This window comes from Crotalus tigris, unplaced genomic scaffold (assembly GCF_016545835.1).
Source record: "Crotalus tigris isolate CLP2741 ecotype Arizona unplaced genomic scaffold, ASM1654583v1 scf7180000023772.879304, whole genome shotgun sequence".
Taxonomy (NCBI): Eukaryota; Metazoa; Chordata; class Lepidosauria; order Squamata; family Viperidae; genus Crotalus; species Crotalus tigris.
The window spans coordinates 625,021-648,092 of record NW_024100175.1 but is presented as its reverse complement, the minus strand read 5'-3'; the positions used below and the strand labels follow the sequence as shown (position 1 = coordinate 648,092).

The following is a 23,072-nucleotide window of genomic DNA, read 5'->3' as shown; positions in this document are numbered from 1 at the left end:
AAGACAGTGAGTTTGTGCACTTGCTTGGATGGCTGTAATCATATTTCTTCATGTATTATAATGTATGAAATATGTAATTGTGCCCCAAAGGTAGCCCCCTCAGAACTGCATTAATAGCATTTAAAATTGCACATTTACATTGTTTTTCCTCTTCCGTATATTTGTGCCATGTTCAGCAATACCATTTTAGACTTTAGGCATATTATTTTTACTTATGCTGTTAATAAAAATGCTTATTGAATTACATTCTTGCTTGTCTTTAATTTTAGAGTTATATTTTAATAATAAAGTACATTACAGTGATACCACATTGAGCTCTATAGAAATACAGTTATAGAAATATAATGGTCCAGAGGATCAGTTATAAAGTCCTGTAGATGCTATATTAATTAGATTATAAGATTAGGCATCAGGGAGAGTAAAACTGATGTCTGGGCCCGATTCATAATTCACTTCGCAAAATGAACATGAAAATGAATCCGTTGGAGATTAATACGTTTGTAAGAGTGTGTAATTCAGTTTGCAGGTGGTCTTTGTCGGCTAGGCGTTTGGTTCTGGAGATGAGGGTCTTGGCTACGGAGTTGATCTGTGCAGGGTGGTGGTGGGATTGTGCGTTTAAGTAGCGGTTGGTGTGTGTTTTTTTCTGGTAGATGGTGTGTTCTAGGGAGCCATTGGGTTTTTTGTAGATTAGGACATCCAGAAAGGGGAGTTGGTTGTTAGTTTCTATTTCCATCGTGAATTGTATTTTGGGGTATAGGCTGTTGAGATGTGTGAGGAAGTTGTCCAGTTTTTCTTTCCCATGTGGCCAAATTACAAAAGTGTCATCTACATATCTGAGCCAGAGTTTGGGTTTGTGTTCAGATTTGTCTAAGGCATTGGTTTCGAAGTGTTCCATGTATAGGTTTGCGATGACGGGTGAGAGGGGTGATCCCATAAGTGCTCCTTCTATCTGTTTGTATCTTTGTCCATTGTGGATGAAGTATGTGTTGGTTAGGCAGTGGTTGGTCAGATCTAGGATGTGCTTAGGGGGATTGTATTTGTTTTGGATAGCTGTCAGGGCTTCTTTGATAGGCACTTGGGTGAAGAGGGATGTGACATCGAAGCTCACGAGTAGGTCGCTGGGTTGTAGGTTTTGTTTCTTTATTGTTTCTATGAAGTGGAATGAGTTTTGTATGTGTGAGGAGATGGATTCTGTGTAGGGCTGAAGTTGTTTGGCGAGAAATTTGGCAAGGTTCTGTAGAGGTGAGCCTATGGAGCTGACTATGGGTCTGAATGGTGTTCCTTCTTTGTAAATCTTGGGGAGGCCATAGAGCTTGAGGCATCTGGATGATTTCTCTCTGGGTATGATTCTTTGCTGGATCTCTTCACTGATGGGAGAGGCTTTTATTTTGGATTTGGTGTTTTTTTCCAGGTAGGTGGTGGGGTCTGTGTTTAGAGGTTTGTAAACGGGGTCTTGGAGTAGGTTGGATAGTTTGGCTTGGTAGTCTGATGTGTTCATCACCACCGTGGCATTGCCTTTGTCTGCTGGGAGAATGATTATGTTGTCTTTCCTCAGGTTGGTGAGTGCTTTTTGTTCTTCTTTATGTAAGTTGCTTCTAGGTGGATTGCTGGAGAGGAGGACGTTGGTGACTTCAAGTCTGATTTTGTTGGCCTTATCTGGGTTGATTTTGGTTAGGGTAGCGTCAACTCCGCATATGATGTTTTCAGTGGGGATACGTTTGGGGGAGACTGCAAAGTTGAATCCTTTGGAAAGGACAAACGTTGCCAAGATACTCTCAATCTTACACAGGAAAAGACCCAAATACACCAAGACCTGCAATATATATATATACATATATATATATGATAGAGCATATAAAATATTTAATATGCTAGATAGGCAAAAAAAAGTTATCAGCTAAAAGTTCTGCTCCATGAATTCTCCCCAGCAGAAGTCCTGGGAATTCTCATCAATGTGGAGAGTGCGTTTAATGCTTTCCAGTGCCTTCTGTAGCCGTCTGCTTCTATTTCGATGCCGCTAACCCACAAGCACATTCCTTGTACAGGATTACCTGCCCTTGGCTTCTTACTAAGAGGGGACCAAACAGAAAAGAGCAAGTCGAGAAGGAAGTTTTGTGGATTACCCCCCCCCCCCAAAAGCAGTACAGTTGATGAATGATTAAGTGAGAAAATAAAAAAAAAGTCTTGCTCTGGGCTAGTTTGTGCATTTATACAGCTGGGGGGGGGAACAAACTAATACAAGAAAATGTATCCAAGGTAACTTTTTTTTAAAAAAGATGATCTGCCTGGTTAAAATGTATTTCACATCAAACCTTTCTGTAGGTTTTATTAATTGGTATGTGCTGTAAATTCAGTGAGATTTTTGGAACAGTGATCTTCAAATAAAGGGTTCGGACATATGTAGCAATTGTGCAACTATGTACAGTAGTTCTTTCCTGCCTAGTGAATGTGATCAAATGTTTGTTTCCCATTCTTTAGTGTTATTTTTTTTTAATTTGTCATTTATTTTTTTATTGTTTTTATTTGTGTTTTATTGGGGAAAATAACAAGACCTGGGACAGGATTGTTTCATCCTACACACCTTTACAAATAGAAAACTCAAACTGTCCTCCTGAGCGTGACAGAGCGAAGCCCCCCTTCAGAGAGAAGCAGAGAGAGAAGACAAGGGACTACTAGAGAGGCAAGGTCTCAGGGAGCTACCTGCTCCAGGATCTTGTGCTTGAAATGCTTCATGCCCAATTTAATGCATGCATATTCTGCTTTTCCTCAAGGCAATATCCATGGGGCTCAGTGGTGGGATTCAAATAGGTGAACAACTGGTTCTCTGTGTGGATGCCGCTTCCGGAAGTCCATTCTGGGCCTGGGCAACAAAAAATTAGCTACTGGTTCTGCCGAAGTGGTGCGAACTGGCTGAATCCCAACACTGATGGGGCTCCCATAGAGCGGCAATGGGTTTCATTAGCTGAAAGAGAAGAGTTGCATTGTATGCTTCTTATGGTGATTCCCTTTGGAATGAGAGAGGATCCTATTTGTAAGAGGGGGAGATTCTAGGCCTTTTCATTTACTCTCCTGAGCGATATAAGCAGGAGGTGGGATTATGGAGTCTCCAATATACATTCTCATGCTGTGAAAATAGATGTTCCTTCATGCCATCCAGATAAAGACAGTGAAACATAAAGGATTGAAATGTGTTGATTTCCGAATATGCAGATTTTTCATTGTTATATGATTTTGAGCCTTGTAGTTGTTGTGGTAATAAGGCTTATGGGTTACCCTGAGCGACACAAGCAAAAAAAGACCCTCCTTTTGGATTTTCCAAATCCTTACATTGTCCACAATGGTTGAGCTAGGAGAGGTCCATCTTAAATTGGAATTAAACCATTCCCTCCCCCTGACAAATATTTTATATTTCATTTGCCGTGATTTATGTGCAGTTCAATCAAAATTCTGAAAGAGTTGCTGCTAAATGGCTGGTCCTTCATATTACATATTCTTTGAATTTTAAAATTGACATTCTTAGCCGTGGAATAGCAAAAAATTACAGAAGCCTAGCCTTTTTTCTTGCTGGATGTGTGATTACTTTTCCCCCCCTCATTTGTATTCAAAAGTAATTAAAGTATAAGAATAGTGTGCGATGGTTGCTCTTTTTGAGGTGAAGCAGAAACTGCAGCCTCACTGTGGAGGTGGGGGTATTTTTTTCTGTTGTAACTTTAAAGAAGGTAGAGAAAGCATGCAAAGCACCACTTCGGGAATCCTTTCCAACCTATTTATCCAAAATGCCCACAGGAAGCATGTGTACAACAAATAACATGTTATATCTATGCCTTTCTCCTCTCCATCAGTGTGCATGAATGTTGAACACGTGCACTGGAAACACAGGCTGAGCAATGTATCATCCTGTCTGGATCATGTGGCCAGAAGGAAGCAGGGAAAGGGTCACCAAAATTCCAGGAAGCTGCCTCTTCCATAGGAGAATTGGGAGAGAAAAAAATCTGGATTTTTTTTCCACCTGCAGACTCTTGGCCAGATCCAGCCCATTTATAAACTGGGGTTATTGGTACTGTTCTTCTTAGTGAAAGAATAATTTGACAATAGTGACATAAACCAAAGGATGCATGTGTTATGAGAATCAGGTTCAGTTCTAAGGCTCCAGTCTACCCTGGAGGTCTTCTTGCAGATATGTCTGGAGCGGGTAATCTTCAGTAGCATTCTCTTCAAGGAGCTCCAAATTACTTTCCCACAGTGGCTCAGAACATTTTAAAATCATCATCATCATCATGATGTCTATCAAGCAGCTTGTTAAAGATACCAAAAAGTAAGGGCAGAAAGCCAGAGTTGTGTAATTGTATATGTGTGTGTGCGGGTGGGTTTTAAGTGTAATGAATAAATAAATAGGTCAGGAAAGAATCAAGCTAAGTTTCTGTTTTGGAACATGAATTCATAGTCTCAGCATTGTAGATTTCTTTCTTTCAAATATAATTAATTATTTTTTTTTGCTTCCATGTACCATTTTGCCTCAGCTACAATTACTCATTTGTCACTCATCTTTAAACCTCACTCTGCTCTTTCTCTGAATAATTAGAAATTGCAACTCTACCAGTTGAGTAAGAGGTATATTAGAACACTTCATCCAACATAATTTATTTGAGATGATCAAGTTGACATTGCTAAACATTTGGTAGTGTGTTTAACGTTGTTGTTAACACAAGCGGTTTTGATTCTAAGTGCAGGTTTGTGCATGTTGAAGAAGGAATTTCCAAATGTACTGAAGCGTAGTTCCAGTTAGTAAACTTAGCTCACAGTGCATTCCTTTCTGTGTTACAACATGACTAAACTTATCCTGGCAAACATTCAAAGAGATTACATTGTGTGGTATGATAGTGATTCTTCCCCCCCACCCCCCCAATATTGCTGGAAGGAAACAAATTTTAGTAAATAGTCAATATTGATTAAAACAATCTCATCCATATCATAAAGTGCCTCTCATCTGTGTGTATGTGGGTGTGCAATTTAAAAGTTTATCTTCCCTTAAAAAAATGAGACCCTAAGGGTCATGAATGATAGTACAGTAGTGGCCAAAATTGTGGAAACCTTTTGGAAAAAGTGTACAGTAGAAATGCCACCTTTGGTTAAGTTTCCATCAATTTTTCTTCTAATTTCTTTATAACTTTAGCCTTGTTCACTTAATAATACTATTTTACATCACTTTCTGGGCAACCAGTCAACTCTTTGCACCATTACTTTAATTTTATTACGTTTTACAAGCTCACTAAATGAAAGAAGAAAAAAACCCAACCAACTTGATAGCGATCACACAACACACTGACAAATGTCCTCCTCTCAGCTTCAATACATGACATCAATAACTGAATCCTACTGTGATCTGATTAGCTGATTGCCAAAACAAGATGACACCTAATTGGCTCTCTAAACACTCATGCTCATTGGCTACAATCAGATGAAGTAAAGCTACCTGAAATCAACCTAAGCAAGTTGTGCTTCCTTTTTCTGGTTATTTGGCTATACCTTTTCATAGACTACAGTACAGATTATTGAACAAACTTTGTTGCATTACATTCTTGATTAAATTATCTTTCTATTGATATATAATTTTATGGTGCTACTCCCAAAAAAAGTGGTGTTATTAGCCATCAAACCTCAAAAATACACTTTTCCCAAAAGGTTTCCACAATTTTGGCCACTACTGTATACCTTTGAAGACCAAAACAGTTTGTGAATTGCAACCCCTTTCATAATCATGTTCTGAGAGTTGCTAATGGAGGAATGGTGGACTTTTGTTAAACAGAACCAGGACCATACCTTGCTGTTGTATCAGAACTAAATCTCAAATAGCATTTATTTTTATACAAGGAAGTGCCTTTGTATGGGAGAAGGTGTGATGTAATTGGACTAGACAGAAATTCCAGAAACCTGTCCAAAAAGAAAGCAATTGTTGAAAGCATAATCAACATTGTTAATTTATTTCGTACATTTGCAAAAAAAAAATGCAGAAAATGCTATTTCATCTCAAACTCTGTATATTCAGTCTGATCTACAAAGGGAATCATAAATGAAACCTTGCTCACAGATACCTTGCTGGATGGAGTTGCGATCTGAGGAGTCTGTATGAAGTTGGGCAGGTTACAGGAAAACGAGGTGAGCTCTGGCTTTGTCATTCATGGAGTTTCAGAACTTTAAATATGCTGATTGGATTGGAGAGTGAACAAGAGTTCTCTCTATAATTTTGAGAATTTTTCGTTTTTCCTAACTAATTGTAAGTAAATACTACGTGGTCATCGTATGACCAAAGGCAAACCATGTGTACACAGTGTTTATATTTGGAAAGGAAAAGCTATTTTGACTGCAAGCTTTTTGGAATGAACATGAATGACTTTCTCGAGATGAAGAAACTTTGAATCATCATTCTTTTATTGTGACTTTACTCTTAAAATAACTAGTGCAATGAAGACTGCATACTTCTGAAAGTGAACATTGATTTCTGTTGAAAAACAGAAGAGAAGCTATATTCAGCAGGAATGCCTTGTCAGTTTAAAAAAAAATGTAAAGAAAAATAGTATAAAGAATTATTTCCGGTCCCTTTTGCCTGCCTGCAAAGGTCAGAGTTAAGGTTATTGCCATGGATTTATAAGGAAACTCATATTACAACTGTCTGGACTATACCTGGCTTGAAGATAAATCAGCCCAGTAAATTTCCACTGCTGCCAGTTCTTTAACCTTCGTAAGTACAAGTGTTCAACCCATGTCTTGTGCTTTTTCAAAAATGGTCTCAATGCCTACACGGTCTATTTTTTTTCCCCCACTCAGGTTCAGATATTCTTAGTTCCTATGGAAGGTTTTTAAGATTACTCTTCTGGACAGCACAACATAAAGATAAGCAGGAAATGCTCAGCTGTTCTTAATAACATTTTTTTCTTTTTTTAAAAAAAACCCCTTAAAGTTGCATTGATCAGAATTGAAGACATTGAATTTCCACTGATGATTTCTTTGAGAGAGAGAGAGAGAGAGAGAGAATAAAAAAAAATATGATTGATTAAGTCTTGGGATGTAACTTCAGTAATAGGTTCATGACTGTGGCTTTCATGAATTTCAGGATCATTCTGTTCATAGCAGCTATTTCTTGACACAGAAGAAGATATTTCTGGGAATGGAATAATCATTTCTGGGCATCTAGGAAGCTTCAGAATAGTTGGATCTGCTATTTAGAGCACGTTTCCCAGTAGAAAGACTACTCTTTCCTCCCTCAGATGGGATGATATAAGAAAGCTTAGCTGTGTGGAAAGGATCAACTGTACCTTATGTCTTCTTCCTACAAATGTCAGGACTTTGGAAATGGGAGTTAAAGAGATGAGGTGAAATTGCAGCATAAATTTTTGCCTTTGGCCTTCATGGGAAGAAGCAACACTGTTGTAGTTCACATTTTATCAGATAATATGTGAACTAAAGCACCACTTTATAGATTCACAAAGGAGGTTGGTTGTTAATAAGAAAAAATACACAATTATAATGTTTGTTTTTATTTCCTGTTCCTGGTTTTCTTTCAAGTCACTTGGTCTGCCCTCGGCATTATTGTCTTACATTATCTTACGAATGGAGCATTTGTTGCAAATTGTTCTCAAGTTGCTATCGTAAGTTACAAATTAATTCAATTTCTTTTGTAAATGAATACAAAGTCAAATACAATTTGGTATAAATACAAATTAAGTCACTGGCAATCAAATACGTCCAGTTCTTTTTTGCATAGATAATATTTGTAGTTTTGGTATATGAGCTTTCTTTTTGTGTAAATTCCAACAGATAACATACAGGGACAAAATGTGATCCCTCTGGCTCTTTCAGCAGGATTTGTGCCTAGCTTCATTGTTTTGCAACAACAGTACAAACACTGTACCAAGGCCACTGAGAATTTTGCTTCATGTCTCTGTCTCCTGCTGAGCAGGCTATTTAGATTGTTGGAGAAGAGCAAATACTTCCAGTGATAATCCAAAGATTTTGTTCCTCCCCTATTGGTCTTTTCCTGAGACGAATATGTTTGCTGAATGTCGGATTCATTTAAAAAAAAACAAAAAACCTTAAAATAGAGTGTTATTTTCAGTGTAACACCCCAATTTAAAACAAAGCAGAAAAAAAGATTCCAATTTAAAAAGAACTCCTTTTGATCTGAATAATGATAAGGGCTGCTATCTTAGTTGATTCTGAAGTAACAATGCATGTTAAGCAACGGCAATTTACAAGGATTCAGACTATGTCAAATGCAGTCAAATTGCCACCAAAATGTTGTATGTCATTTAGTTCTTCTCTCAAGTTACTGAAATCCATATAACCAATGAACCCAAGAGTGTGCCACAGCCTTATCCCACCCTATAAAGTCAGAGTTTAGGCGTGTGAGAGAGGGTGGGGGAGCACAGTTATATTTCCCAGCATCCTTCCCAGTGTCTCAGCACTGTGGAGAAGTTAGTGTGCTGTATGACATACTTCCAGTGACTTCATTGTTGTGTAAGGGTGATGGAGTCTCTAAATATGTCCTTCATAGAACATCATGGCATGGCACTGGAGAGAATTGTAATAGTAGCTCAGGATTAAAACATTTGGTCTGCATGCTTTTTTTTTTTATGAAACTTGCTCCAGGTTAAGTTCTAGGCATCATGGTAAATTCCAGTCTATGCCAAGAGGTTGAGACACAAAAGGAACTAAATAAAAATCTGACCTAAACAAGTGACATTGGCAGAGACATTCAAAAAAGCAATTGATTTCCCCCCCTTTCAGTAGGCAATTGCTTTTCCCCTTTCCAGTGGGCTTTTTAAAAGAGGAAGGACTTGCTCCATTTTGTCTTACCTTTTGGCTTTGCCCCATTAGCATTCATTCCCATGTTTTGCGGTTTGGTTAGAGCTCCAGAACATAAATATACAAGTTATGATTAAAGAATTATATAGCAAACTAGGACCAATTTGGGCTAGCTGCAGTGTAGATCCAGTTTAACTTTATGATTTGAGGTCTGTGTGCATCTGTGTATGTGGAACTTCCTGGTCAACAAGACTAGCAGCTGAGATCAATCTCTTTAGAACTAACCCCCCTCTCTTCTTTTTTCCCTCTGTGCTTTTTCATTTCCTTTTAGTTCTCTGACTTTGGCATACATAAAAAGATTCAAATTCTTAATGAATCAATAACAGTCACTGGGGGGGAGGGGAAAGCCCTATTTATTTATTTCTATCCCACCTTTATTATTTTTATAAATAACTCAAGGTGGTGAATATATCCAGCATGCCTTCTTCCTCCTATTGTCCCCAAAACAACAACCCTGTGAGATGAAATGGGCTGGGCTGAGAATCATTAGCCCAAAGTCATCCAGCTGGCTTTCATGGCTAAGATGGGTCTTGAACTCATGGTCTGCCACTTTCTAGCCTAATGCCTTAACCACTAGACCAAAATGACTCTTTTAGCTCATATCTTTCCATTCAAACATTCTCCTTACCAAAAGAAGGAGAATTACTACTTACCTCTTCCTAAGTAAACCAAATATGAGAAAGAGTTCTTTGAAGACAAGTGGCTGATGGTAACATTGCTGAATCTGGTACTCCTATAAAGAAATTGTAGGAAGGAAACATTAGGATTAGGCACGGAGCATTTAGATATCCCCTTCATGGGAACCAGCAGGACGTAGTCTCCACATCCTGTGCCCCATTACTGCCTCTCTATTTTAAAAAGTATCATCTAGATCAGGGCTTTTCAACCTTTTCATCCATCGTACCACTTTTAGGATATGGCAATATCCGAGTACCACCAATCGCCTAGAAAGGTGTCAAAAACTTGATGACCAAAAAAAAAAAAAAGAAAAGAAAAAGAAAAAAGTGATAAAGTACAGGTAGTCCTCGACTTACAACAGTTCACTTAATGACTGTTGGAAGTTACAATAGCACTGAAAAAAGTGCCCCCCAAGCCACAGCTGAGCAAGACATCTGCCTGCCCACCCGGCAGCGCTCTTCCTCCTGTCTGAGGTTTCCATTGTTGTGAGCATTTCTGTTGAGGATTGGCAGCGGGGGTGGGGTGGGGGAGATGTTTGGTTTTTATTCCCCCCGTCTGCTGGGTGGTTGCAGCAGGTTTTGGTCACTTCACATGACCCTGGGACACTGTGACCATCATAAATATGAATCAGTTGCCAAGCATCTGAATGTAAATCACAAGACCCTGGAGAGGCTGCAACATTCCAGCTGATCGGCACTTCTTCTGGGCTCAGCAGAAGCACTAGGATCAGTGCTGCTTTCCAGCCGATTGGTGCTTCTTCAGGGCTCAGCAGAAGCTCCAAGATCAGCGCCGAGCTCCAACTGGAGCCTGGCGCTGATCCTAGCACTTCCACTGAGCCCTAACAGTCCTGAAGAAGTGCCAATCACTTGGAAAGCGGCACTGATCCTGGTGCTTCCGCTGAGCCCTGACAACCCTGCAGCTCCAGCCATCTCTCGCTCAGGCTTGTGCGGTGCTGCCACTGGTTCAGCTCATTCCCCTCCCCCGCTACCACTTTTCTAGGATGGTCACATACCACCTGCCAGGTGCCAATGTACCACAGGTGGTACCCATACCACTGGTTGAAAAGCCCTGATCTAGGATTCTAGGAAATCTCATGCTCCATATCTCTCATGCTCCATATCTCCAATTAGGTATAATAATTTTTACTGAGCTAGACAAGAAACCATAACCTGAGTCAACAGAAGGCTATATACATTTATGCATTTTGGATTACATTTGCACATGTTTCTATTTCTTACTTTCCTTCCAAAGGTAGGGATTTGAGTGATTATTCATTACATACACTCTTCAGCCAAAATTAAATACTTTCTAGGGATTTTCCATAGGCAGTGTTTGACCAGCTGCCATATTGGTTAATTTTGAAAGTTGAGTCATTTTTTTTTTCTAAGCCTGTACAGCATCAGTTCTTCTAAAAGCAGCACAAGCTGGGTTTACTTTCCTTACTTCTTTTCCTCACAACGGTTATGTTTTGTGGGAACCCTGTTAAGTTTGCTCCTCCTTTTCCATGCCTCATGGCATTTGGACACATGCTTCCTCAGCTCTTGCATTCTCCGTCTGCTGCAATCGATTCTAGGAAAGGAATAATGACAACCTATCAGTGAAGTTGATCTTAAACCTTCTCATTGGTTTCTAGTTACTTTCACAATACTTTTATATTAAAAAACAAGCCTGATTGATTTTCCTTATTTATATAAGCAGGAGTTATCAGTAAACATAGTCTTAATCCTACTTGATTTCTAGTCAGTTTCATAATCCTGGTAAAAACAGTACTTACGGTAGCTTGATTTTCCCTGCTTTGAAAGCAATAAATAACACTTGCCTCACCTCACTTTCCAGCCTCTGGACTAAGGGTATGGCTACTTTTTTTTCTTTCACACATAGCTAGGGGTTCTATATTATATGCTATAATCATGACTAAAGCTATTGTGAACCTGGCTGCAAAAATGCCCCCTGCCAGGCTGTCCTTCCTGCATCACAACTAGCAAAGGCTTTTTAACACAAATAAACAGAATGGTGCCTTCAGAGAAGACCAGCTTTCTCCTTAACAATTGCAAAGACTTGTTATGTTGTTGTAAATGGCCAGACACAGGCACACAATGAAAATGTGAATGGGAGATAGGTTTTTCTCTTTGCTTTTGAGGAATGGAGGCAAGAAGACTTTTGTTGCTGAGGAGCAGGGAGCAGTTCAATGCCCAAACACTAATTTTTAAGAACCCCCCACACCCATCATTTGGAAGAATTCAGCTTTCATGTTCTCAAGCTTTTAAGGCTGGAAGAAATGAAAATGATTGAATCGAAGAGCAATGGAAATTTGGGCGAAGATGATAGTGAGAGTGAATATTTAATGACATGTGATGTGAGAGTGAGAGAGGTATTATAGATAGTTTCTCCATAAAATGGTTGAATCCGGGCATCAGGGCTCCTATCTTTGTAAGGAAAAAAATTAAGCTGGAATTTTGCCATCTATTTCAATGGCTCTTCAGAACTCTGTTTGAATTCTCTTCTTTTCAAAAAGAAGCTGGGCGGGCTCAAACTATTAAAATCCTGCGAGGTGAGTTTTCTGTCTTTCAATCATTCCAGTTTCAATTTATTTCTTCCATGATGTCCGAAACCTTGAGAAAAAGAAAAAGTCAGCTGCAAGGTCAAGTGTGTTGTCACTGCTTTAACAGATGTTTGATCACAACCTAAAGTTTAAATATCTTGAACAGACAACCGTCACCCCTATAAGTAGAAGAATAAGAATAACTATAGAACATTTTCACTCTAAAAAAACTTCTGTAGATATGAACAGATTTTATTCAGTACTGGAACTCATTTCCTTCTAACAAGCCTTATGTCCAGCAGCAATCTTTCCCAAAAATGGTCTAATCTAAACCAATAATTCTCAACCTTTCCCTTTTTGGATCCAGCTCATTTTATTAAAAATTCAGCCAAAAGGGGATATAAGTTTAAATGCATTCTGAAGGTCAGGAAACCACTTACCGAAACAATAAAGTATAGCAAAATTATTTTAATAATATTATGTCTCAATGCAGGTTTGCTTTTTTCTTGTTCCTTATCCTTTCTTGTAAAAAAAATATGTAAATTGGGTTTCACTGTAAAGATAGAATATTTCTTGCAGACAGGGGTAGGAGGAGACATTGCTATTTTTTTTTAAAAAAAGGGGGGTGGAATCTAATTTATACTAATCCATTTACTGTACTTCTCTGTATCTTTTTTATCCTTGCCTGCCATCCTTGCTTCTATCACATGCCTATGCCACCTAAAGAACTGTCATTATTCTTTAAATTTCTCACATTACTTTCTTTGAGGATCTCATTAACTTCATCCATCCACCTGCCTTAGTCTTCCCCTTCATCTTGACCCATTCATTCTTCCTTCATATATCTTCAATCAGCTTCTTTATAACCAGTCTATTGGCTTTGCTTCTTTTGTGTTAGTCACTGACTTTTGAATTCAATACATATTCATTCATCACACATTTATACTTGACCTTATTTCTTCTTGCTTAATTGCATCCACTTTTTAAGTAGCCCATTTGATTGCATTTAACTTCTATGTCTCTTGACATACTCAGCTCTCATTTCCATATAAGAAGTGGACAAAAGCATACTTCTTACAGATAGCCAATTTTTTTCTTTTACATTCGTTTCTCTAGACAAATCAGATACTATCTATTGTTCATCTGCCTTTCTGCATCACAAAGATTCTGCATCTATTTCTGTATCTTTGGTAAATGTTCTACCAGGGTATACAAATTCACCTACTTCATTATTATTTTTTTGCCATTTATATACAACTTGAAATCATTCAGTCCACTTTCCATTCTTGGTCTCTGGAACATTGTTAGAGCCATGCTCCTGATTGCCTTGCGCAGCAGTAATGTGGCTTTCCATCATACAAAATTTTGCGTACGTTCACATCCACAACTGACATAACATTAAAAGCACCACAAGTTATGTACAGTATACATTTATCAATAAATATATTAAGCAATGAGTGGAATTTTTACACTTGTCTTACTACCTGCTTAGGGTTGAACTATTCCCCATGTATTCCATTTATTCTTATATATGCTTTATTTCCATCAAATAACATTTTTGTGGGATTTGGGAAGCAGTTCCAACTCCAAAATCCACAAAGTTTTAATATATTTATATATTCATATATGGCTGAAGAACAAATCTCCAATCTGCACATTCCCTCCTTGGCATAAAGCCAGACTGTATCTCTAAAAATTTTGCTCAGTGTCACCTCTCATAACATTTCAGTGGAGATTTTATTACAGACCTTCTGGCTACCCTGAAAAAAAATAATAATTCCACTATAATTTTTTTCTTTCACTCTTCCTCTATTTTCCTTTGCAAACTGGAATGGTGTCAGTATTTTTGAAATTATCAAATACAGTTACAGACTTCTCACAAACAATAAGCAAGCTAGATAGCCATTTCATGATCATTATTTAATGTTTCTCCTGTTACGCCAACTACGCCTTCAGTCTTTTTCAATGTTTTCACAGCATTTTTTTTTTACTTTGCTTTTAGCAACTTTTACTCAATGTTTTTTCTTAGATACTGACATTTATACTATTTCTTTTATTTTTACTCTTCAACATTTCACTCTCTTTCTCACAGAGAATATTCCTTCCAACCTTCCCTCACATTAGTTTTATCACCAATAATTTCCTCAATTTTCTTCTTATGTTGTTAGTCTATGGGAGGTTCCTTGTTTAGCCTTTTTCATCCGTTTCCAAAACAATTTTTTTAATTCCATCAATACTGATCTATATTTTCTCTTTTATTTCTTTCTTGTTGTCTTTTATTATATACTTTGCAATCATTTTTCCTCCTTGTACAACATAATTCCCTTGTCTTCATTTTTACAGCAGCACTTCCCTTTTATGCCTTATTTCTCTTCCACAATCTCTTTCACATCATTATTTCACCAACTTTTTTCATACTTTCCTTTAGCATAACACACGTCTATGGCATTCTATAATATTGATGGTGTTCACCAAACCATTGTCTTGAATCTCCAAATGGCCTAATCATTTTTTGTATGCCGTCATCTTATTCTTACCTAACTATTTATGGCATTTAAAAGAATGATTCCTCAAGCCCATCCCATTTGTTCAAAATGTTGCACAGTTTTTCTCCAAAGTCACCTGTGAGTTTTTGATTAGTACCATTAATTGGAGTGTAATATGTAACTATCATCAGCCTGTGAATTCCTATTTTCTTATGCTCCTACTTCTAGATGGCAACATTGCTTACTTTCTCATCCACAGTTTACCTATTTTATTCTTAATTAAAGCTACAGCTTCATTTCTTCCACTCCACAAGATCAGATCATTTCATTCAGATCCATTACATCCTTAGCTTATCTTAATTTTACCTATAATATGCCTGTTTTTCTTTCTTTCATTTAAGGCACTAATTCATGCACCTTTTACATTCCAACTCACAATCTCCAATATGCTACAGTCATCAATGACCTCATGAATATTGGTCTCCTTTGCCTCATTGACATTTTCAAATAATGGGTTTTGAACCTTAGTTCATCATGCCACATGCAATATTTCTTGCTAATAGTAAGGACATAGTGCTGGTCATTTTGGATAAGTGTCAGAAGTGGAATCAAAGCTCAATTTTATCCCAAACGTGTTCATGTTATGTTATGCAAGTTAAAATATCTAATTTAAAGATTAATTTGCAAGTCAGCATATTGTCGTCTCATCCCTGCAAGAGGGAAGGAGGTGCATGCAGCGTATTGATGCAGAAATGTCCTCTTGTGGTAACGGCAATGGCAACGGATGTCTCCTCAACCAAATCCCCCAGTAGTAGCCACTGACTCCTATTGGTTCCCTTTAGTCCCAATTTAAATATTGCCTTACCTCACCACCTGAAACAGTTCTTAAGAGATAAGAAAACAGAAGCTACCTTTAAATATAATAAGCACCTTTATGCAGGTAATAATCTGGAAATTGTTGACTCTCTGAGCTCTCACTATTTCTAATTCCAATGGCTTAAATCAGCAGTTCTTTTATGTGTTGAATGAGTATTTTTTTTCCCTATGCATAGTAATAATAACTGTTCTGCTTCCTAGGACAAGATCCTTTGCTTCATGCTGTGTCTGCTAGACATTTCACTTTGGGAGCCTGGCAAGACAGATGTGGCCTCCAAATTTTTCTTCATGTTGATTAATTCTCTGCCACTGAGGGAAACTTCAGTAAACAGCTTGAATCCAATCCAGGTTCTGGCATCATACAGACAGCTATTTCTTTTTAGTTGCCCACATGTTCACTATACAATAAATAACCCAGAAATAACATTACACCAGAGACAGGCAGACTGAAAATGTTGTGCATCGGTGGCAGGTTTTTTTTTATGCTCTCCCCTCTTCATGTTTTCATTCTAATTATTATTATGACTAGATTCTTAGCCTTAGGTGTGCAGAGGAAATCAGTATGACTCATCTGTCGAGTGCTGGCAAATGCTGGGGTGGATGTTGTCCTGGTGGGTTAATCGTTCCCAACTTTGCCTTAAAGATTTGCTAATTCCTATCGCTGTGCAAAGCAGCTATTGTGGGCTTAGTGGGTGACTTCTTTGCTGAAATAGCCTTTTGGCAATGTTGTTTATAAACTGGGTCATGAAATTAGAGAAAACAGTATAGCTGTCTTGAGGAGAGGAGCCTGGCACACAACATACATTGTCAGTAACGATTGTCTGAGCATAATTTGGTGCCATTCTTTATGTGGCTTCTCTTAGTGTCAGATTCTTTCACCTTTTTTTTTTTTTTTTTTACTCAATCCTCCAAGCCGCAATATCTTCTACAGTAGAGTGATTTTGCTACTCTGGCATCTTTCCCCTAATTTTCTGGACAGGAACAAACTATTGCCACATCTCACATAAGTACGATTACAATGATTGTTAATTCCCTCTCCCTCCAATACACACATGCAAAAGTAATTCTGTGTTTCTTTTCTGTAAAATAGCTAATATTTGAGGGGGGGGGGGACATGATCCATTACCCAGATTTAAGGAAGTCATCCTCAAAATATTTGGGGAAGGTTGAATCACTGTATGTTTTAGCAACCATTGGCATCAAGTGAGCCCCCTGGCAAATGATGAGCAACTTGTGGCCTACAGTACATGCTGCTTCCGAACTCCAAAGGAGTGCATTCTGTAATGAGATCTCTCCTCTTTCTCCTTTTCCTTTAGCACCAGAATAACGATAGCACTGGGTATATTCAGACTGAAGTAGGCATACCATACCTATTCTGAGATGTTAAAAACAACAAGCCTGATGTTTTTAAAATGCCATGCCCTTCTCTATCAACCCCTGACTTTGCCAAGCAGAGAAAATGGGGATTGCCTTGAGATTTCCCCCAGTTTGATGCTCTTGGAGCATTCCCAGTCACGTCCATCTAGCTAGGATGTAATCTGCAAGCTTAACCCAATGAACTTCAACTTTTTTGAAAGGTTTAAGTTTCAAGCCCCAATTGAATGCTCTTCCTTGCTCTTTTCATAACAAATCAGTGATGCCCATGCCATGCTAAAAAAAAACAACCTCAAATTAGAAAACCTAATGATCTGAGGGAGACGCAGTGATATAGTGTTTGTGTTATGATACCTATGGATCTCTTTGTTCAATATAGTTAGCATTTTTTTCTAATTCTGAAATATTTTCTGCTGAGAATGTCATTTTTAAAGACCTATGAACTAACTTTATATAGTTGAGCTTTAGAGACAGAGATGTAGACTGCATAATGCTTTTGTATTTAGAAAAGTGACTGGATCCAGGGCCAATTTGTAACTTGTATTAGCATGTTGATGAAATCAGGTCCAGCCTTGAAGGTCATTACACTGCTCAGCTTTCAGTAGTATTGTCCTACTGGATGTAGATTGAAACAGAAACCAAATCAGAGAAGGGCACCGTTAAATTGGTCCATGCCAATCTCAAGGCTGGGAAAGGCGTGGCTAAGAGTATGTTAACTCAAAAGAAGAGGATGAAAATGCGTAAGATTTAATCTCTGGGGGTGGCAGAGATATGGGTTTGATTTCTATATTCTGTCCCTAGCTGTTCTTCTGCATATACTGTATGTGACTACTTTCTAGTCTAGAGTGAAGACATGTATCTAGAAATATGAAATCACCAAAGGTTTTGCAATTAGTTCATGAATGTGAGGTTGAGTTTCCAGAAGAATAAATATTTATAAAAATGCCTGATTCTGTATGGTCTTAGCAATATGAAGCTTAAATGACTAACCTAGACTGGACCTATCCTCATTGTCCAGTTTTCTCATTGCTAAAATGGCAGGCAATAATTTCTGAAGGGCAGAAAAGGATGGCACCTCTCCCCATTATTCCCCTGTTCACCTTCAAATGACTTTGAAGGTGTGTTTTTCTACTTTGAACATCATTCTCCCTTTTATGTTGTCTTGAATCCTTCTGTCCATTTGCATTGCAGCTAGAGCAGAGTCTCCAAACTTGGCAACCTTAAGACTTGTGGACTTCAACTCTCATAATTCCTCATCCAGCCATGCTAGGTGGGGACTTCTGGGAGTTGATATCACAAGTCTTAAAGGTGCCAAGTTTGGAAACCCCATTTGCTAGAGCAGGGGTAGTGAACCTTGGCTCTTTTATGACTTGTGGACTTCAACTCCCAGAATTCCTGAGCCAGCATGGCTGGATCAAGAATTCTGGGAGTTGAAGTCCACAAATCATAAAAGAGCCAAGGTTCACCACCCCTGCACCAGAGCATTTCTGTAAGCTAATCTCAACAATATATTAGCAATGCTTACCCTGCATTCTAGTCAATGCTTACCTTGCATTCTAATAGGTTCTATACCTTCTGCTCCCCCCTTGCCTCCCAAATAGCATAGCAGTTAAGATCTTCACTTAGATACAGAAGGTTGCCTGTTTAAAACCTAACAGAAACATTGTTTAATTACAGTTTTCCATTTTTTTTTAAAAAATCCAGGAGCTTATTTTTTTAAAAATTCAGACACCTGAAACAGAAAAGCGTCAGCTGCAGCTCCCAGACAGAAAAGATTATGTGGCGTCTTTCATAGTTTTGTTGACTTCTCTAATATTGCTACTGGAATGGATGAATTGTGTTAGAAGAGCTCTTGAGTTTTATGGTTTAGACACCTGTCTGCTATTAACAAAAGTGAGCTCACTTAATGTCACATGAGCCATGAAATAACCTTCCAGCAGTCACCTCTCCAGACAGGGTTAGAGCCAAAGATATAAGAGATTGAAAAAGTCAGTGTCTTGCTGCCAAATGTCTAAATCATCCAGTGCTTATTGCCAAATTATTTTTGGTATGATTCTGAATATACTTCTGCTTCACGAGTTGTAGGATGCTCCCTTATATGGCCGTGATTTATTAACATTACTCCAGCATTGTCCCATTGACCATCACTGAAACTGTACAGAATATTAAAGTAGAAGTTGTTTATGTTTCATTGAGATCAATGGCACTTTTCTATATCTTTGAGACCTATTTTCAAATACATGTGTGCCATCAAAATCCTAAGAAAAAAGGTTGTTGTCTACATTTTACATGTATTCCATATTTGCACCAGTATCTAGAATGTCATCTTGCAGCAAATATGTGTTCCCAATAAGCTCTTGAGCTGCCTCACTGCAGAAGAGATGAAAAACACTGCTCTGATGTAGAACTTCTAATAACTTTTATTCTTGACGTTGACTTCATTCAATACATTTTTTTCAGAAGAAAATTGAGTGAATTAAGATGATATTGTATTTTCTTCAGTAGAAGAGTTTTTTAACGAACACAGCATCTTCTGTGCCAGTTCTGCAGTCTTGAACTCATTCTCCCTGAACAACTAGTTCTGGTGTTTGGCAGCGGCCAAAAGCCTTTGTTAGGTATCCAGTTCCCTGCACTTCACTCATCAACTGTAAGCTAGAAGACAGCTTCAGATCCTGAGACTGAAATCTGCCTGGCCTGTCATCTAGAACCAATTCATGATTCAGAATCTTCCTGGTATCGTGGAGGGTATTCTAACACCGTCAATTTCATTAAGACAGCAGCAAAAGGCCCAGCAGAGTATTAATGAGAGCAGGATGGCCATATGTTCTCTTTTCCTGGAAACATTTCTCCATTTGCAGATTATCCTATGCAAGTCCAATTTAAATATAAAAGGGTTAATAAACTAGGGGAAGCCATGGTCTTAAGGTTATCCTGAAAAATGAGCAAACAAAGCAGAATCCCAGCTCATTTGGTCATTGTTTTCTTTACTCCAGTGAGATGTATTTTACTATGCAATATGGCAACCAGATCTGTTTTTCAAAACTAAAAGACCATGACATAGCAACAAGGATAGATAGATAGCAGTTATTTCTAAATTTGTATCCATGCACTAAGATTACCATATACAAATATTATGCAAATCAGTTTTTATCTTCTTTCTGGGTAAGTCTTCCCACCCCATTTTTTGGCAATAGTCTCAATCTACTGACAATTTATAGTAATATAGTCATTATAATACGATATTGTACTTCCTTCTCTTTTGTTCCTAGGTTTGAGCTTACTCAGAACTAATTGACTGCCTCGGTATCAACTCATTATCAAGCAAGGTTAAATGTGGACCAAAACACTGGCATGGATATGAAGTATCAGATTCATGGCAATGTCCCTACAAATAGATATTTAGATATTGGGCAGCCCCCTCACTTATGTAGGAGGGAATGCCTGGAGCCCTGGATTTCAGGCAAACTCTACAGCATCAAGTTACATTTGAAGTGGCTCTCATTTTCTTTAGTCTCTGTACTCCATCAATGCATCCACATTGCCATACACACCAAGAGTAACCTATTGGTTGGCAGAACATGCTCTCCTGTCAGCAATATGGCTGGAAGAAACTTTGCAGTCTGCCTGGGAGGTTTTTGCTGAATAACTTGCAAGAAGATAGAACTGTATTTGTTTTAAGACATTCCTTGCTTTTCTAGTTGTACCAAAAATGAGGAAGTTACCCTGTGAAAGTACCGTTAACCTACACTACCAATGACACGTAGCAGAAAAAGGTTGTATTAGATACAATGAATCCTGCTAGTCTGTTTTGAAAACCCCCAGTGTTGGAGCACCCTCAACCACCACAACTAATTTTCTTTCTTTTTTTTCTTCAGTGAATTCTGGCGATGGCATTGACTACAGCCAGCAGAAGCGAGAAAATATTGGAGACTTGATTCAAGAAACACTGGAAGCTTTTGAGCGCTATGGTGGTGAAGATGCCTACATAAACATAAAATACATGGTCCCAACTTATCAGTCATGCCTGTTAAATTAACAAGAATGATGCCATGAGCATTTTTCAACTCTGTCTGATGTTTTGGTACTCATTCCATCCCCCACCCCATCCCCAATTTATTAAAAAAAAAAGCAGCTTCTGGGACCTTAGACTCTTTAGCTCTTCAGTACAAATGTGAGCCTGTCTTTCCGATGCATAAATAGTGCCTGTTTCTTGGATTACAATGGTGTGCTGTGCTTATTTGTTTGGTGAAAGAATTGCTTCTTTATCACAAAAGCAGAGCAGAGCGGGTGTCAGAGTCAAACCTTCATTTGTACGGACAATAAAACTATAATTTTCATACGCAATTCGGCAATTGCTCTTCTGTGTACGCTTGCCCTGGAGGCGATGTCCCAGGCTGTAACAAGGAGAGTTTATGCTGACTGCTTAATAGGAGAGACAATCGTTCAGCAGTGGTTCTCTAGCAGCTGGGCAGAATAATGGGCCCCGACTTACAATAAAACTGTTGAGCATCTCTATGAATTACAGGAGGGACTTTTGTGCAGCCCATTAGAAAGCGCCTTCATAAATGTAATTAATGAGTCAAACACATGTGTCATCCAAGCTTCCAGGTGTTTGCCTTTTTCAAACAAACAAAATGCCTTCTTATTTCTTTCTCCCCATTTTAAAAAAGTAGCATGGCAAGAGAGGAAAATGGATCAGCCTGCAAGCAAAATTTTATAGTAACAGTGTTGCCCTGTGGTTTGTGTCTAGAAAGGCAATGGGTGTTGTTGGCAAGCATTCTAAACCTTTGTGATTGGCTATTTGTAGTCCTCCTCCAGGATGTCTGCCTACTGCTTCTGTTGGCTGAAATATAAGCATATACCATGTTTATGATGCATAGGCACAACAATTTTTTCCCCTCAGGCATGACACACCTAGCGAGTGAACTGGCAGGTTGCAAAGGGGATCCGGTTCCCAAAACAAAATTAGATGTTGACTGCTTATACCAAAAAAAAAAAAAAAATGGTTTAAAAAAAAATGTCCAGCAGATGTCTCTATCCAGAAACTATATTTCTGTTGTGTTGGGTATTGTACTGTCCCAACTCCATTGCCATTGAAGATTGTACAGAGAAGATCAAGTGTCCACCATTTCTGTCATCCTTACCCATAAAAATTGCAAATTAGATGGGGAATAGAAAGGAAGGCAAATGGTAAAGCTGCCTATGTTGTGTCCACATCAAGGTGACAGGATTTTTCTGCAAAGGTGCCATATACTTTAAGAGCCCTTTACAAATGTAAAAATTAAGAGTCTTTTTTTAAAAAAAAAAAAAAAAAGATTGAAATGATGTTTTTCACAGGCACAACATAACTCAGGAGAGAGCTACATGTGACTTCCCAGATATTGCTGAGCTCTGGCTGCCAGCATCCCCAATTCTTGTGGATAAAAGATTCAGTTTAACTACATCTAGAGAACTTAGCTGTGTTTCTGTTATAGAAGCAATATAACAATGCAAAATACAAATGGGGTTTCTTGGCCTTTGGATTATAAGCAGCACAGTTTGGAGAAGTACCTGCATTAGACCATAAGAAAAGCTCTCCACTCCAGCAACTCATCCTTTTCTAGTTTTGAGAATAATGGTGTTTATGTACTTGGCAGCCACCATTCCCCATCCACCCACTAAGTCTGTGTTATATTTGCAATGGCAGTGGTGGCTCCAATTCTTCTCCACAAACCTCTTGTTCCCATTTCTGATACAGAACTACCAGACCTACAGTCAGAGATATTGTGTGAGTTTATGAGGCCAGCAGAACTCTTTCTTCATACTTAAAAATCTCCAGTCACAGAAGATTTAATATGTTCAGAACAGAGGATGTAATATAACTATTGAGGTGGCTTGTACAATTGAAGCTGCCTAAGCAATAAAAAAAATAATCCTTGGGGGACGGCTTTTCTGGCATGGTTTTTTTGATGGTCCATGCGGGGCACATTTCTACAAATGGAGTATTTCAATCATCCCCCAACTCTGTGTCACAACAGAACACTTCTATACTTACCCAAACACAAAATTATTGTTTACAATGAAGGAAAAAGGTGGCATGGATGAACAGTGCTACTAGTTGGAATCCCAGGCTGAGTTCAAATAAGCATGATGATATGAAGATCCTTGGTGTTTATAACAGTTGAGTGTGTGCTTTTTAAAAATACTTTTTTTAACTAAAAAGTGTTGTGAAGTGGATGTCCTCCAGCCAAAATTAAGTATTTTGAATCCTGTGG

The 23,072-nt window shown here is 38.3% G+C and overlaps 1 protein-coding gene across 1 annotated transcript in view; it reads left to right on the top strand.

Moving 5' to 3' along the window:
* Positions 1-21,162, top strand: part of LOC120298189 (parkin coregulated gene protein homolog) — a 115,415-nt gene extending 94,253 nt beyond the window's left edge. Inside the window, exon 3 of the mRNA XM_039321643.1 lies at positions 20,694-21,162. Coding sequence (XP_039177577.1) covers positions 20,694-20,854 — 161 coding nt within the window. The 3' untranslated portion in view covers positions 20,855-21,162. The remainder of the gene's footprint in view (positions 1-20,693) is intronic.
* Positions 21,163-23,072: the final 1,910 nt, after the last annotated feature.